The following is a 14,770-nucleotide window of genomic DNA, read 5'->3' as shown; positions in this document are numbered from 1 at the left end:
CGGCCCCGCTTTAAGATGTCCGCATCAGCCGTGCGGCGGATGTTGTCAAAATCTAATTTCAATGCAAACGCGTTTTTTTTTTCCCCCTACAGGACAAGTTCCTGCTGCGATGTGTGCAGTTCTACGACAACCACAATTGCGAAACCGTGGTAACCGCAAACCCACCAACACGAACAGCATATTATATGTGCTGTCTACGTACATGACTCACAATTTCAGGATGAACCTCAAATGCACGACAGCGTTGACATTTTTTGAGCGATGAAAATGACGTATTTGTACCATGGGTTCAGGATCGCGCGCCTGCTAGATGCATGGTGTTGATGCTTTATGAGCCTTTCAGTTTTAATTGCATTGCCGCCATCTTGAGGCATCCATGCGCAATTCCCATCCCCCCCAATTTTTTTATTTTATTTTTTTTTTGCTATTTGGACTTCTATCACTCACGTTAGATCCTTACAGCATTCCGGCTTTGTGTTGCTCTCTCACAGTTGGCGCTGCCGTTACAACTGCCTGTGAACGCTTTCAGCACCGTCAAGTAAGGCGATCACGTCTCGTACACCGTGGTTGCAGTTTTTGTTGCACCAGTGTATTGAAACATTCTTGGATATGGCCGCAACGTTACAGGTTTGTGAATCTCGGATTTGACCACCATTACGTGGAGAGGCCGCAGCCTGTCAAGATGGAAGTATTCACAAATCGATTAGGTAAAACTTATTTCACAGTCCCCGACATGAAAACGTCACTAACTGACACCTAATGCTATCTATGTGTTGTTTTTTTGGTTTGTTTTTTTTTCTCGTTGGGGAAAACCAGAACGTAAGTCCCTCGCCCCGGCGCAATGAAACGCTGATTGGATTCCCGCGCATTGATTAAAAAACGATTGAATCGGCATTCACATGGCCGGGCCAATTGCTAATTTTTTTTTTTTAATTGCAAGATCCTGATTTGAATACGTCCGAGGCGCAATCAATTCGCTCACCGGCCTCAACATTAGGGACACATGCACGGCTTATATGATCCGATACAAACCGGATGGAAAACGCCCCCCAAAAACGTATTATTAAAATGATTTATATTTGATTCCAGGAAGCATGTGCGTGTGCTACAGTCAGCCTGCTTGCGACAAACCAGAGCTCATCTATTCGGTGGTTCTCGTTCACAAAGGTGTGTGTGTGTGTGTGTGTGTGTGTGTGCGTTACCTGCAGTCACGCGTCTCCAACTGTGCAAGGCCAGCATGTCAACTCATTTTCCTTTTCATCCTCTTTCAAGACTGCAGCAAGACTTTTCGGGTCACTTTGGGGCAGCCGCCACGGGACGCCGTGCAGCCGCAGCCAATCTTCATCCCTATAGGTCTCTCTCACACACACACACACACACACACCACACACACATACACACAGATACACACTTCTGTCCTTTGATGAGAATTTCTTGATACAAGCGAGTGTGTGGCCTAATTTGGCCGCTCGGCTGTCTACGACCGCGTACGCTGACGGGCGGGGTTGTTATTTCCCGATGTAGGTTACTACATCGTCGTGTATCTGCACGCGTGCTTCCTCCACTGCATCAATACCAGGCAGCAGGAGATGCTCTGCCACTCCCTCTTCCTGTCTGGTAAGATCAAGAGTTCCACGCTGTCTTTAAACCTAATGAGTCTAGCTGTATTACATATAGAGCGCAACACTCGAAAACGTGCTTGCGTCCGACGTTTAGGAGACGACGCCGACTTGGGCCTCGCGTCCAAGTCCGGAACGTTCACGGTACTGCACGCGGAGGAGGAGTCGAGCACGGCCCTGTTGGATTTGTCAGGCGGGACGATCCACGGCGCCCAACTCGGCGCTACCCGCCTTCTGCAGATCCTACGGTCGCGCTCGCCATCCGGGTGAGCGCCACCTACAGGAAAGGAGAAGGCAGTCGACGGCTTGATTCGGGTAAAAGTTGTGTTCCTATGTTCCCGGACTCTATTTGTCTCCCAAGGAGACCGCACAACATGGCTGACGCTCAACACCTGGCTGCCCTTCACTGCCTGCTTCTTCACAGCGGAAATGACCCAAACGTGGAGGCGCAGGTACGCGCTGAAGCAGAGACGCTGGCATTTAAAGCGCCTCGCCGTGTCCTCGGCGCGTAAACAAACAAACGTTGGCTTCCGTATGCCTGCAGATTATCGAGTGGCTGTGCGACAACATCAAAGTCCGAGACTCCTTTGACCAGATCCAGGAGTTCATTCTAGGTGAGCGAAAGAGAAAGTCACATGCCTCTTTTTAACAACTTTGAAGAAAGCGACTCGAGTTAATGTGGTTTATTTTTTACAGCATCTTTATACAGACTAAGCTACCAAAGGTCCCTCAGCCTGGATAAGCTGCTGCCTTGCTCAACGGTATTCGACATGAAGGTAGCCTCCACCGTGCCGCCCCATTTATTTTACCGTATTTTCCGCACTCTTGGGCACACTTAGCATTCAGTTTTCTCCAAAGCCTACATTCCGATGCGCCTTATATACAAAGTTGTATTTTATTGTATTGTATTCTCTTAGTATAGCTCCATCTAGTGGATGCATAGCGCAACCGCAGCCACTATTGTAGCTTCTTTTCCGTGCGCCTCATAATCCGAAGCGCCTCATAGTGCGGAATACACGCACCTGGTGAATTCAGCCTTTCGGGCCTTGCAGGAGGTGCCAGCGTGCCTGACGGAGATCCCCGGTGTGCTGTGCACCACTCAGCTGCATACCGAGTGCGTCTTTAAAGGGAAGGTAATGGCACATGTGAAATTTAAATTCTGATCGTGTGTTTATTTTAGTTTGTTATTTTTTTCTCTTGCCACTTCGCGCAGGCCAGGAGTCTCCCGGGCTTCTGGTCAGAGCTGCAGTGGAACGCGGAGAGGACAACGTATTTTGAGGTGGATCCCGAGCCCAGATACAGGACCTCGCATGTTCAAGCCTACTGGAGCAAACTTGTAAAATGCTCTCGCATCAAAACTCGCCGAGAGTATTTGTGTGGCCGTTTTCATGCTTGTTTCTCTTCTTCTAGATGACTGAGAAACCGTCCGGCCACATGACTCACATGTTGGAGAACGCGAAGAAGTAGGGCCGCTTTTATTCTCTCTTGGAAATTGTTTCTATGTACACATGAAGCGGCTGGGGGTCAAATGTTCACATTTGGAGGCGTGGGGGGGGGGGGTCAACATTTTACTAGCTGCTATTTTTGAACAATCTTCAGATGTTCAGGAATGATGATTACGCCACATCAGAGGAAGGACGTTAATTGATTTTGAAGCACATTTGAACACAAGATGTTGCTTAGGGGTTGACAAAGATGTGTTTTCCGTCTTTTTTTTTTAGGGTCCTTGGTTTGGTGGACGCTCGGCATTTCGGTAAGACAGCGGAGGCAAGATGCAAACACTCGTGCAACAAACCCGCCAGTGTGTTGGGGGTCACATTTGTCCGTGGCGAATGGGGAATGCGACAAAACTCACCTCGCCACACTTATCTTTGCGCAAACATGGAGGGGAGGAATAAAAAAGGGGGGGGGAAAGAAAAATGAAGTCACAGAATGTGGGAGCGGTCCAGAATGCTGAGATTATTTAACAGCGCTCCCAGTCCTGCGCCTCCTTGCACAGCTGTTGAGTATCAAAGCCAAAAAAATCTTCGCGTCGTTTGATTTATGACTATATACAGTCTGATCTCATCGGGTATGCCGACTACCACAACACGCATTGAAATAGCAGCGCATAGGCGATAATGGAATCCAGATAGCCAACATATTTCATGTTGTTTTGGTTTTTCGGGAAAAAAAAAGGGGCTACTGACAAGTACTTTAGGTAAACTTCATTTTTTTGGGTCATTTTAAGTGAAGTACAGAAACAAATAGAGACAAATTGTAAAGTACAACGAGTGACCAATTTCCACAAATATCTATTTTTCATCTACCGATGGTGTGATAATTAAATTACTGCTTCATATTTAATGCCTTCATTTCACCCCGCCCCCCGAAATTCCATTTTGCGACTGAATGTTTTTTAATGACTCGCACAAAATGTGCAAGTCAAGCCTGAGTGAATATTCTCATTTCATGAAGTATTGATAGATTTGACATTTGGACTTTGACCACGATTGCATAACTTAAATGATTTATGAAATATTATATCACATGTAAATTAAAAAAAAAAGTATTCATTATATATAAACTATTTTTTAAAATAAAATGCCAAAACCCGAAGTGAACCACAACGCCGGTAAAAAAAATAAGCACCAACAGGAACTATTCTTGCCCGATAAATCACCACGATATAACCGCCGCCCCCCCCTCGCCCCCCACAGATTTTACTGCCGCCATAAAATGTGAAATCACTCGCCTGCATAAATGACCAAAAATGGATTCAGCACACTCTAGTTCTCAGTGGCTCAATTGCAGGCTTAAACGGTGTCATCACGTTGCGTGTCTTCGGAACGAGTGTGAAAATTTGATTAGCATCTGATCAACTCCATCAGTCACCCATTCGTTATTCATCAAACCGGAGGCTTTCCCCCCCTCCCCTGCCCCCCATTCATCTCTAAAACGTCATGTCTGTTGTGCAAAATGGAAAAGGAGAGAAAAAAACCCTCGGGGAACGCCAAAAGTAGCCGTGCAACATGAACAGATTCACTCGTAAAACATTTACATAGCCGTGTCTCAAAGCTGGCAAACATCGAGTGTTCTTGCCCCAAAGCGAATGCGGCGTGTCGCTATGGCAATAGGCGGCTAATGCTAACGTTTCCGCTAGCGAGACCGATTACCTACAGGCTTGAAAATAAAACGTGCCCACAAAGCCGCTTGCATGCCGCGCGCTGCAAAGTTGTTAGACAGGACACATCAAGAAAGGCCGCCTCTTGCGTATGCGTGATTAAATAAAGATTACATATGAAAGTGTGAAATTATTCATCTGCTCACAGCAGGCAGCGCAGTTCCATAACTCCCCCCTCCCCTTTCCAAACGTTATGATGTTTTTTTTTTTTTCAAAGCCAAAACACACCCCAAAAAGAATCCATTAATGCCTTAGATTACCCACAATCCTCCTCTCCCCTTAAGGCTTCTCTCTCTCTTTCTTTTTATTTTATTTCTTTTTTTCACGTCCATTGCTAATAATGACCGGGTTCATGAGCTGAATTGTACAGGCCCTACCTTAGACTTGGGAAGTGTGCCGTTTTTTTCATCCCAACGTTTCTCCCGTCGCCTCCAGACAGGAAGCTGGTGCCACTTTTCCAAGAGGAGGATCACCACCAGAGGCTGCTCATAGGCCTGGTGAGAAGAGCGAATCAAACGATTACTGGCGGCAACCACAACTGCGTCGGCAGGTCCAAGTGGACTGGAGGAAATGGGTGCTGTACAATAATTTCGTATGGACCCGTGGCTAAAAAGCAAAGCGTGGAGAGCCTGCGTCAGTCAATGAATGGGGCTAACATTGCTAATAGCCTCTTCAAATATCTATTGTCTCGCCTTTATTTGCGTTGAGTCGTCGCTTTGTATTATAATCGAGCTACAGCGGCTGGGGTAATCTGCTTCTTCCTTGACAATCGCACCATGGTTTTGTGGTTCAATGGAAAATAAGACTGGATGTAGAGAAACTCAAAAAGTTTTTCCATTGCAAGCGACGGGGAGTCGCCGACTGTTGCGTCTTTCAACACTGAATTTTCTTTTTTTGATTTTACAGAAAGCGAGATTCTGTGAAGCTATGTCAGAATTTAGAGATATGAATCATCCACAAACATTCATCCGTCCAACTTCGAGACGACTTGTTCGGCTAACTGCCCAAAACTCGCTAACCGTTATTTTCAAAACAACGACTAATGTGTTCTAAATATTTTTAAAAAAACAGCACGTGTTTTTTCATCAGACGATGTTCTCACTCTCGACGATTGATGAATTAACAATTTTATGATGTCAATCTCTGAAATATAATCCCAGTTTGAGAGCGTCAGTGTCCTTCGTGGAAGGTTATGGGAATGAACGCTGGCCAACGTAAAAAGGATTTTTTTTTCCCCTCCCCGCTTCGTGTTATCTGGTGAACTTTTGTCACATAATCAGATCGGCCACCATTTTATATTTTTTTTCAAAGGAACTGTTTCATGTTTCTTCAAACGGTCTGATGAACAATTTCTTATCCCGCGGCTTTGCCCGTGCTCAGCGCGATTCCAAAATTGCAGATAGCTTCCGTTTTAAAGAGTTCAGACAAGACGTTTGCGCGCCTCTTGAACTATTCTTAGAATGACCCCGGTCGTCCGGTCGCCCGCTTCCATCTATTCCCGCCGCTCGGCTTTCATCTACGTCAGCCCAAACAGTGCGTGTGTGTGCGTGCGTTGACTTATTTTGTGTTTGTTGTAGACGGCGGAGATGCTAAGGGAGCATCTGAACACGCATCTGCCTCGCCTGGGCAAGAAGAAGATCGATTCCCTGGTTATCGACTATGTCGCCAAACTGGTTAGTAGCTGCTAGTTGTGACAAATTATTGGCGTTTTTTTTTTTTTTTGTTATTTTTGTTTTGTTGAAAATCACTCCCAGGGATTGCTTAAGATGATGTTTGAGGAAATGATTTCCATATTGTGATTTCTGGCTGAAAGGATGTAAATTGGTGCGACTGAGCGTTTTAATATTCCTGGAAGGTAAATGCATTCACGGCGACAAAGCATCCAGAGTAGACAATGTGACATTTATCAAAACAAGAGAACTGTGAATGGCGCCGAGCCCAGTTAAAGACCTCTGAGCCAACACGGAAAAAAAAAAAAAATCCGATTGTATACCTTCACATGCACCTATTTGTCATCAAGATTGATGCTCGATTCAGACCTTGGCTCCGCCCCAAAATGTAATGCCCCTTGGTATGAGCGCCACTTGACGCAAAAGTTTTATGGAAATGAGTCCAGTCGTTTTTTTTTTTTTTAAATCTCGCTGATAAACAAGCAAATGGGGAGTAAAAAGGATTTTTTTTTCCCCTCCCCGCTTCGTGTTATCTGGTGAACTTTTGTCACATAATCAGATCGGCCACCATTTTATATTTTTTTTCAAAGGAACTGTTTCATGTTTCTTCAAACGGTCTGATGAACAATTTCTTATCCCGCGGCTTTGCCCGTGCTCAGCGCGATTCCAAAATTGCAGATAGCTTCCGTTTTAAAGAGTTCAGACAAGACGTTTGCGCGCCTCTTGAACTATTCTTAGAATGACCCCGGTCGTCCGGTCGCCCGCTTCCATCTATTCCCGCCGCTCGGCTTTCATCTACGTCAGCCCAAACAGTGCGTGTGTGTGCGTGCGTTGACTTATTTTGTGTTTGTTGTAGACGGCGGAGATGCTAAGGGAGCATCTGAACACGCATCTGCCTCGCCTGGGCAAGAAGAAGATCGATTCCCTGGTTATCGACTATGTCGCCAAACTGGTTAGTAGCTGCTAGTTGTGACAAATTATTGGCGTTTTTTTTTTTTTTTGTTATTTTTGTTTTGTTGAAAATCACTCCCAGGGATTGCTTAAGATGATGTTTGAGGAAATGATTTCCATATTGTGATTTCTGGCTGAAAGGATGTAAATTGGTGCGACTGAGCGTTTTAATATTCCTGGAAGGTAAATGCATTCACGGCGACAAAGCATCCAGAGTAGACAATGTGACATTTATCAAAACAAGAGAACTGTGAATGGCGCCGAGCCCAGTTAAAGACCTCTGAGCCAACACGGAAAAAAAAAAAAAATCCGATTGTATACCTTCACATGCACCTATTTGTCATCAAGATTGATGCTCGATTCAGACCTTGGCTCCGCCCCAAAATGTAATGCCCCTTGGTATGAGCGCCACTTGACGCAAAAGTTTTATGGAAATGAGTCCAGTCGTTTTTTTTTTTTTTTAAATCTCGCTGATAAACAAGCAAATGGGGATGAAAACACAACCGCCCGCGCCGGCTGGAATGCAGATGACACGGAATTGGAAACGACAAGGGGAAAAATGAGCAGTTACGGATGCCGCCCCACACCCGCACACACCCACACCCGCACCCAACACACCCTCATTTGGACAACTGCGGCCAAATGTCCACTCCACAAACAAAAGACCACTGCCCTCCGGATCTCTACCCCCCCTTTGCTGCTTATTGAGACTAATGGTGGCATTGACACAAGTTGGTAGGAGGGCGAAATAGATTACGGCTTTTAAAGAGCCAGGAAGTTCTGCCGTGATAGATTGCGACTCCGCACTACATTCTTGTCATAGTTATTTATTCCCTGCGCCGCCCCCCACTCCCCTCCCGTTGCTACGGACAACGGGGATACATTGCTTGTTGTTATGCAGCGCAAAAACCAAGCGAGGAGTCACTGAATACATATTGAAAGTTGTGTTTTGAAATCGGCCGGGGAGGTTTGAATTCCGCAGGAGGAAGACTCTTGCGGATGATGAAGGTTACTACTTTGCTCTTCAGCGTCAATATTAGTCAGCCGAAGGAGCCGAAACTTTTTGTTATCTGAATAACCAAAACGAGTCTCCAACAACAGCAATCCGGGGTCTCGGCTAACATTTGTGCACTTGCAATGACAACATTGGCGCGCACGGTGCATTCCGGAAAATATTATTAGCAAAAGATTGACACGATCACCTAAGAAACCGAATGAAATTATTTATTTTTAAGAACCAATCTGATTGTTAGGGGGGAAAAAAAGGTCATCCCATATAAATCATCACTGCTTGTTGTGATGCGAGTTGAATCTAATCATATCTCAACTATTTGCTCTTAAGTCAAGGCAAAAAAAAAGTCTATATGACGGCTTATATCTCGAAAGTCAGAGATCGTGTGTGTGTTTGTGTCATTGATTGAGCACATGTTTTAGTCGCATCGAGCGCCATCGCGTGACCCCGCAAATGCCAAAAGACGCATGGCCAACGGATGTGCCGGCTGGCGTGCCCGTTCCGCGCGTCCACCCACACGCTAGGGTGGAAATGAGAACGGGAAGCGCGGTTTTCGAAAGAGGGAAGCGAGCAGACGGACCAGCGAGCTGTGCTGAGATGCGCCCCCACCCCCCCCAAAAAAAAATTACCAAATAAATAACGAGGGCCACAGATGTCAAAAGATGCGGCAAGTCGCGTTGGTTTCCGCCTTGAAGATGTTTGCTCAAATTCCCGCCTTTGCCTCAAGCTAGAGTTTCATTCGAAAATAATTGAACCACTTTTCCAAACAATGAAGGGTGCGTGTGTGTGTGTGTGTGTGTGTGTGTGTGTGTGTGTAGCTGGAGCTGATTAGACACATGCTGGAGTCAGTCTGGCTGAAGCACAAGCTGGGCCCTCATGTTCTGTGCTTGTGAGTAGCCCCTCCCCCTTTCGAGCGCAACCATTCCACATGACTTTTGACTTAAGTCATCATCTAACATCAAGGCAGTGCTCTTACTTGAATATAAATCGGCATGTGTGTGATTTCGCAACGCCTCCCATGTCCGAATTTCTCTGGCTCCAGCACGCAGCGGGCCGGTCCGGGCGAGTGGGCTGTGTTTCACTTCATGCTTCGGATCCTGGAAGCCACCGGGGGTCTCTGCATGCCGCTCCCACCTGGTACTACCCACACACAACAACAACAACAAAAAAAATATGTAATTAATCACAGCGGGGTCAACGTCCGCATCTTGAGTGACTCGCTTGTTAGTCAGCCGTGCTGCGTCAGGTTCCCGGTTGCGTAATCATAAGCGCACTAATCTGTTGCTTGCTTTTTTTTTTTTTTTTTGGTCAGGCTATCACACTCTGCTAGCGGCATTGGCTTTGCGCTGCCTACCCCAACGCACTTTCCTACAATACGTGGACCATCGCTTCCTCCGGCTCACGGACACCTTTGTGTCAAGACTCATGACAGGTGCGCAACGTACAGCAGTGTTTGGAAAGCAAGACGGCCTCCAAGTGGAAACATGAAAATGTATTGAACTTTTTCAGGGACAGCGAAACTGAACTAAGAAATGTACCGGTACTGTACTGGATTTTAAAAAAAAAGTTCAAGGTGGTGTAATATTATGCACAGTTGAACATTACACCTATGGCAGCCATATTGGGAAGGTATACACTACAGCATGGACGCCGGTTTTCCTCAGGAGTGCCATCAACGCATTAGCCCAACTTTTCTGTAGTCCACGGGTGTCAAAACTCGTTTTAGTCGCGGGCCAAGTTGGGAGTTACGTCTTCCCTCGGAGGGCCGTTGTGACAGTGAAACCACAAAATGATTACTTGTACACAACAAATTAATAGATTTGTAGTTTTGAAATCAGTCGATTCAAATAATTTGCTCGATTATTGTTCAAGTGAGGGTAAACGGGGTAACAAAATTATTTCAAAATCTCAATGTTATTTATTATACATGACAATTTGACATTTCAGTACAGCTCTGTTACACGTGATTTGCTTTCGCGGGCCACATAAACTGACCTGGTGGGCCAGATCTGGCCCCCGGGCCTTGGGTTTGACACGTGCTGTAGTCGTATCGAACCAGGTACCGATCGCAACTCTCGATTGCTTTTCCCTGCCGACGTCGGTCCAACTCAGTGGATTCCCATTTGCATCTCTTGTGCGCACAGATTTGGACAACAGCGCCGCCAACGAGAGACTCAAGTTCGGCGTATTGAAGCGACTTCCCGAGGTACGTTTGTTTATCGCCACCTGTCGTGCCTGCGAGGAGCCAGGTAGTCTCGAGGTCCTGAAACGAGTTATTTTCGGTCTCGCGCAACAATCACAACACCACTTGTGTAACCAACGATGGTGTGTGTGTCGGGAGTTTTGTGGCCAAATCTTTGGGAGTGGTCCACCGCCGTGTGTCTATTGTGTAACGTCCACGTGCTAAGTGTGTTGTGCGTACAGTATGTTAATGCGTGTGTGTGTGTGTGTGTGTGTGTGTGCCCCCTGTCCGCATCGTGATTAGAGGAATGTCGAGTGTTTTGTGTCCGTGTTCTGTTTCCTGCTAGTCTGAGATGCTTTTTGGGTGAGTTTGGGAGGTGGGATGGGTGCAAAACACACACACACACACACACACACACACACACACACACACACACACACACACACACACACACACACACGTGAATCTATCAATCCATCTTGGAAAATTCCTCTCTCGATTGCTAATTTATTAGGCACCCTTACGAGAGTGAAAGCAAATGCGTCCGATGCAACAAATCTCGGCAGTCGCGTTTTATCGCGTTCCGTTTCGTTGGTCTCGATTTATTTTTGCATGCCATTCCGGGAGGGGGCTGTAATTTGCAGCCGCGTCAAACCGGGCCGGTCAGACCGAGATACCTAGGCCGGGTGTCGTAAATAATTTAGGTGCAAAGTTTCACCAACGGGCTTCAAATATTCATCTGGGGGGGGGGGGAATAAAATAATTAAACATTGATTAATGGGCTCGAACGCGAGCGTGTGGCCGCAGTTAATAGAAGCACAACGCAGCTCTGTATCAACGTGACTGATGGAGCGTCGTCGTTTGTTTTTGCTTTTAGTATTAAATATTAGCAAGGTATTTCACAAGCCCCAAAATGAAAAGGGACGCCGTCAGACTCTCCTGGGCCATTTATTTCTTAATTTATTTATTTTGCAGAAGCGCATTTCAAAACTGTCATTTCTTTTTTTGTGTGTGTGTGTGTGTGTGTGTGTAGGCCAACAGATTCTACCATATGTGGGATCATCCCGTCAGTTCGGCTTCCATCTCCAGAGATTACGTCAGGAATCTGCTGGGGAGACGCAACAAAAACAAAGTAATCGACATCACGGATTCCAAAATTTTTCCCCACACAAAAGTCAGTAGCATTTTCGCCCCCCCCCCCCCCCCCCCCACTTGTCTTTCAGCAGGGATTTGCTTTCACCGGCAGAGACAAAGCAGACTTCGGAACAGAGTTCCTGCCTCTGACGTACCTGGCCAAAGTACTTTCTGACATCGAGGAGCAAGGTAATGTGGGCGCGGATGTGCCGGCGGGGTTGCCTCTCTCACGCCCGAATCCTCTCACAAGACGCTTTTTCCTTCCTGCGCTCCAGCTCTGAACCCGTTCGGGGAGCGGGAGAACGTGGACGCCGCATTTGTGGAGGAGACCGCTCTGAAACAGACACTCATTCTGCTGGGCTTTGAGACAAAATGAACCCTGCCGCAAAAATAAATGAATAACAATAAAGGACAGATGGGGAGGGAGACAACGCGTAGATTGATGGGAGACAAGGAGCAATGATGAATAACGAGAGCGAGGGAGCAAGCAGGGAGAGATGAATGGGAAGATGGAGGCCGCGAGTTGGCAGGATGAGAGGATTTTTTTACACGTTTACATTTTAATTCAAGTCAAGGAAGCTTTTTTTGTGTGTGTGTGTGTATGTGTGTGTGTGTTTGTTAAATCAAAACAACGGTATAAACAAACCATCAAAATCTTTGCACGTCCTCTTACAATACATAGTTAGCTGTAGACTGCACAACCTCATGAGATCAAAAATTGAAACCATTCAATTCAATGCAAATTGCGCTGCTCCTCCTGGTGTGTGCGCTTGGGCAGAACAGTCATTCTTCGCAGGGGATAAAGAATACATGCCCAGTTTTGTTTTCATCTATGTATATTTGTTAGCCCCTATTTGGCCTTTTAGCTTGTTTGTTACCATGACGCTAATCAGACTTAAAGCTACCGGTTTGTTTGTTTTTTTTTCAAGTACACAATTGTCTGTTTTCAGTTTAGTTTGAGAGTCAACTCACAAATCAACTGCAAGTGGAAATAAACAGCCTCAAGAGTTGTTTATTATCTGGCAAACCGCTGCGTGTTTGCGAGTTGATTTGCTCGGACCTCAATTCACTCAATCGCTCGGACCTCAAGGCACCGCTGTACCGTACGGACGAATCAAGCGCACACTTTCTGTAAGTCTTGCTGACGGTAGAGTTTTATTATGGATGAGTTACTTTGCAGTTTCTGGTCCCGGTCACGTTCAAACGTTTTTAGACTCGGTCCACGAGCAGATGCTCGGGCCGGCAGTCAGCATCGGACAAATGGCCGGGGACATTTTAAAACGAGATGCAATTATTACTTCCGAGCAAATCTAAATGAGGAGATAATGCGGAGCGCGGCGGGACAGACTGGCGGGGAATGTAAAGATGGAAGATGAAGCTATTATTTTCGAAATTTAGTGAGTGCCATTTGGTCAGTGATGAGGGAAATCATTTGGGAGTCTTTTTTTTTTTTTTTTTTTAACTTGTGACAAAGTTCTCAGCTTGGATGTGGTGTCCAAGAAAGATGCTAAATAAAAAGACCAGGTCCTTATTTGGACCGATTTCTGCACCGTAATTGTTCGGCATCATGTTGGACTATTTCCTGTCATCGTTTGAGTGTCACACATTGTTCCAATATTTGGGTACGCGTCTCATGCTTGAGATATTGAGGGAACAAAGCAACTGGGCGGACATTGATTTGCACAACACATTGCAGAAAGATGTCGAGCAAATGCTTTTGGGAAAGTGCAACGTCAAACAAGAGGAACTGAAAGGAGATGAAAAGAAAGACACGTATGCGATGGTCTGTTTTGAATCATGTGACTGTTAGCGGTGAATCATTGTAGGTTTTTTTTATTTTAAGCTGTCTCAGGAAAACGTGTGTGGTATGCGTTGATATTTGTGGGAGTGAAATACCAAACATTCTATTGAGTTTGAATAAAAAGGGACCAAATTTTTTGTCTCCACTGAGTTTTTTTTTTCCCCCCCATGTTAATATGAGTCCAATGAACTTTGATTGTACTGGAAAACATCTCCAGATACATTTGGAAGTTTGCATGGCAGTCAGGAAACAACTTGAGTTACCTTCATCAAACACCTCGCGCAGTGTGCTTCCACAAAAAGATTTTTCCGGAAGTTCGATTCTTTAAGCGGGAATTTGCGGTTTCCGCTGTCGTTGCCCCCGTCCGGTCAGTGTTATGTAATCGCCTAATGAAGCCCAAACACTGTTGGCACTAAATTAATCCGACAGCTCTCAGCAGCTGCCAACAATGCGTGATCACACACACCATTACTCCCGAACACAATATCTTACTAAATTAACTTCATTGACCTGTCCTTTTCCCTTTGGTGCTCTGTTGCGTGTGAGACGCTAACATGTTAGCTGTTAGCGCAAGTTTGTTCTCATTTTTAAGAAATGAGTATGGATTCAAACACTCAGTTAAAGCATCGTTTTGACATATCTTAAGCAGATTCTCAAATTTATTGTCATATACTTGTATGTTTCGATAACTGGTCATTTATGCAGACGGTAAGAGAGGAATTACCGTATGACTGAGCAGAAAATTCCACGAGGGTAATTTTAACAGCTTTACAAGTTACCAGCAAGAACTGATAAAATAATATAAATTAATAAATATATGTTGCTATCGGCCTCCAGTAACCTGAGCCCATCAAGAATTGTTAGCTACTTGCTCTTTTATTAGCTTCAATACATTCCACAAACAAGTTTGACAAATAGTTTCTCAACACATGACTTTGTTTTAAAACTCCGCAAAATGGAATTTTGTTGCGGGGATAAGTAGAAGTCAGTGTCATATTCTCTGTCTAAAGCTTGAACATGAGCTAAAAAGTTAGCATCTATCGCTCCTTGGCTAAACATGCTTCCTGGTCTTTGTAGTTTTCACTTTTACACGTTTAGCTTTTTCCAATACACCAACGATTCTTCTGTGTTTTATGTTGCTTGTTCAAAAAAAAATCATGATAAATGGTGATGAAATGATATCAGGTGTAACCAATCACTGCTACTTGGTTAACTGCTTGGCCAGCTAACGTAGCGCA

General features: G+C 45.4%; 1 protein-coding gene across 1 annotated transcript in view; it reads left to right on the top strand.

The window, feature by feature from the left end:
• The window catches only part of gsap (gamma-secretase activating protein), a 16,954-nt gene extending 3,289 nt beyond the window's left edge, over window positions 1-13,665 (top strand). Inside the window, 25 exon segments of the mRNA XM_019866027.1 lie at window positions 16-149; window positions 492-538; window positions 628-707; window positions 817-819; window positions 1,090-1,167; window positions 1,273-1,353; window positions 1,525-1,617; window positions 1,717-1,885; window positions 1,981-2,071; window positions 2,164-2,233; window positions 2,316-2,395; window positions 2,672-2,752; window positions 2,833-2,955; window positions 3,030-3,082; window positions 3,341-3,381; window positions 3,469-3,529; window positions 5,153-5,279; window positions 6,360-6,455; window positions 9,234-9,304; window positions 9,458-9,552; window positions 9,728-9,847; window positions 10,560-10,621; window positions 11,631-11,729; window positions 11,824-11,920; window positions 12,007-13,665. Of these exon segments, the coding sequence (XP_019721586.1) occupies window positions 16-149; window positions 492-538; window positions 628-707; window positions 817-819; window positions 1,090-1,167; window positions 1,273-1,353; window positions 1,525-1,617; window positions 1,717-1,885; window positions 1,981-2,071; window positions 2,164-2,233; window positions 2,316-2,395; window positions 2,672-2,752; window positions 2,833-2,955; window positions 3,030-3,082; window positions 3,341-3,381; window positions 3,469-3,529; window positions 5,153-5,279; window positions 6,360-6,455; window positions 9,234-9,304; window positions 9,458-9,552; window positions 9,728-9,847; window positions 10,560-10,621; window positions 11,631-11,729; window positions 11,824-11,920; window positions 12,007-12,107 (2,153 nt within the window). The 3' untranslated portion in view covers window positions 12,108-13,665.
• The last annotated feature ends 1,105 nt before the right edge of the window (window positions 13,666-14,770 follow it).

Source organism: Hippocampus comes, unplaced genomic scaffold (assembly GCF_001891065.2).
Source record: "Hippocampus comes isolate QL1 unplaced genomic scaffold, H_comes_QL1_v1.1 scaffold50, whole genome shotgun sequence".
In the NCBI taxonomy this organism is placed as follows: Eukaryota; Metazoa; Chordata; class Actinopteri; order Syngnathiformes; family Syngnathidae; genus Hippocampus; species Hippocampus comes.
The sequence above is the reverse complement of the archived record's forward strand: the minus strand, read 5'-3'. Positions and strand labels throughout refer to the sequence as shown.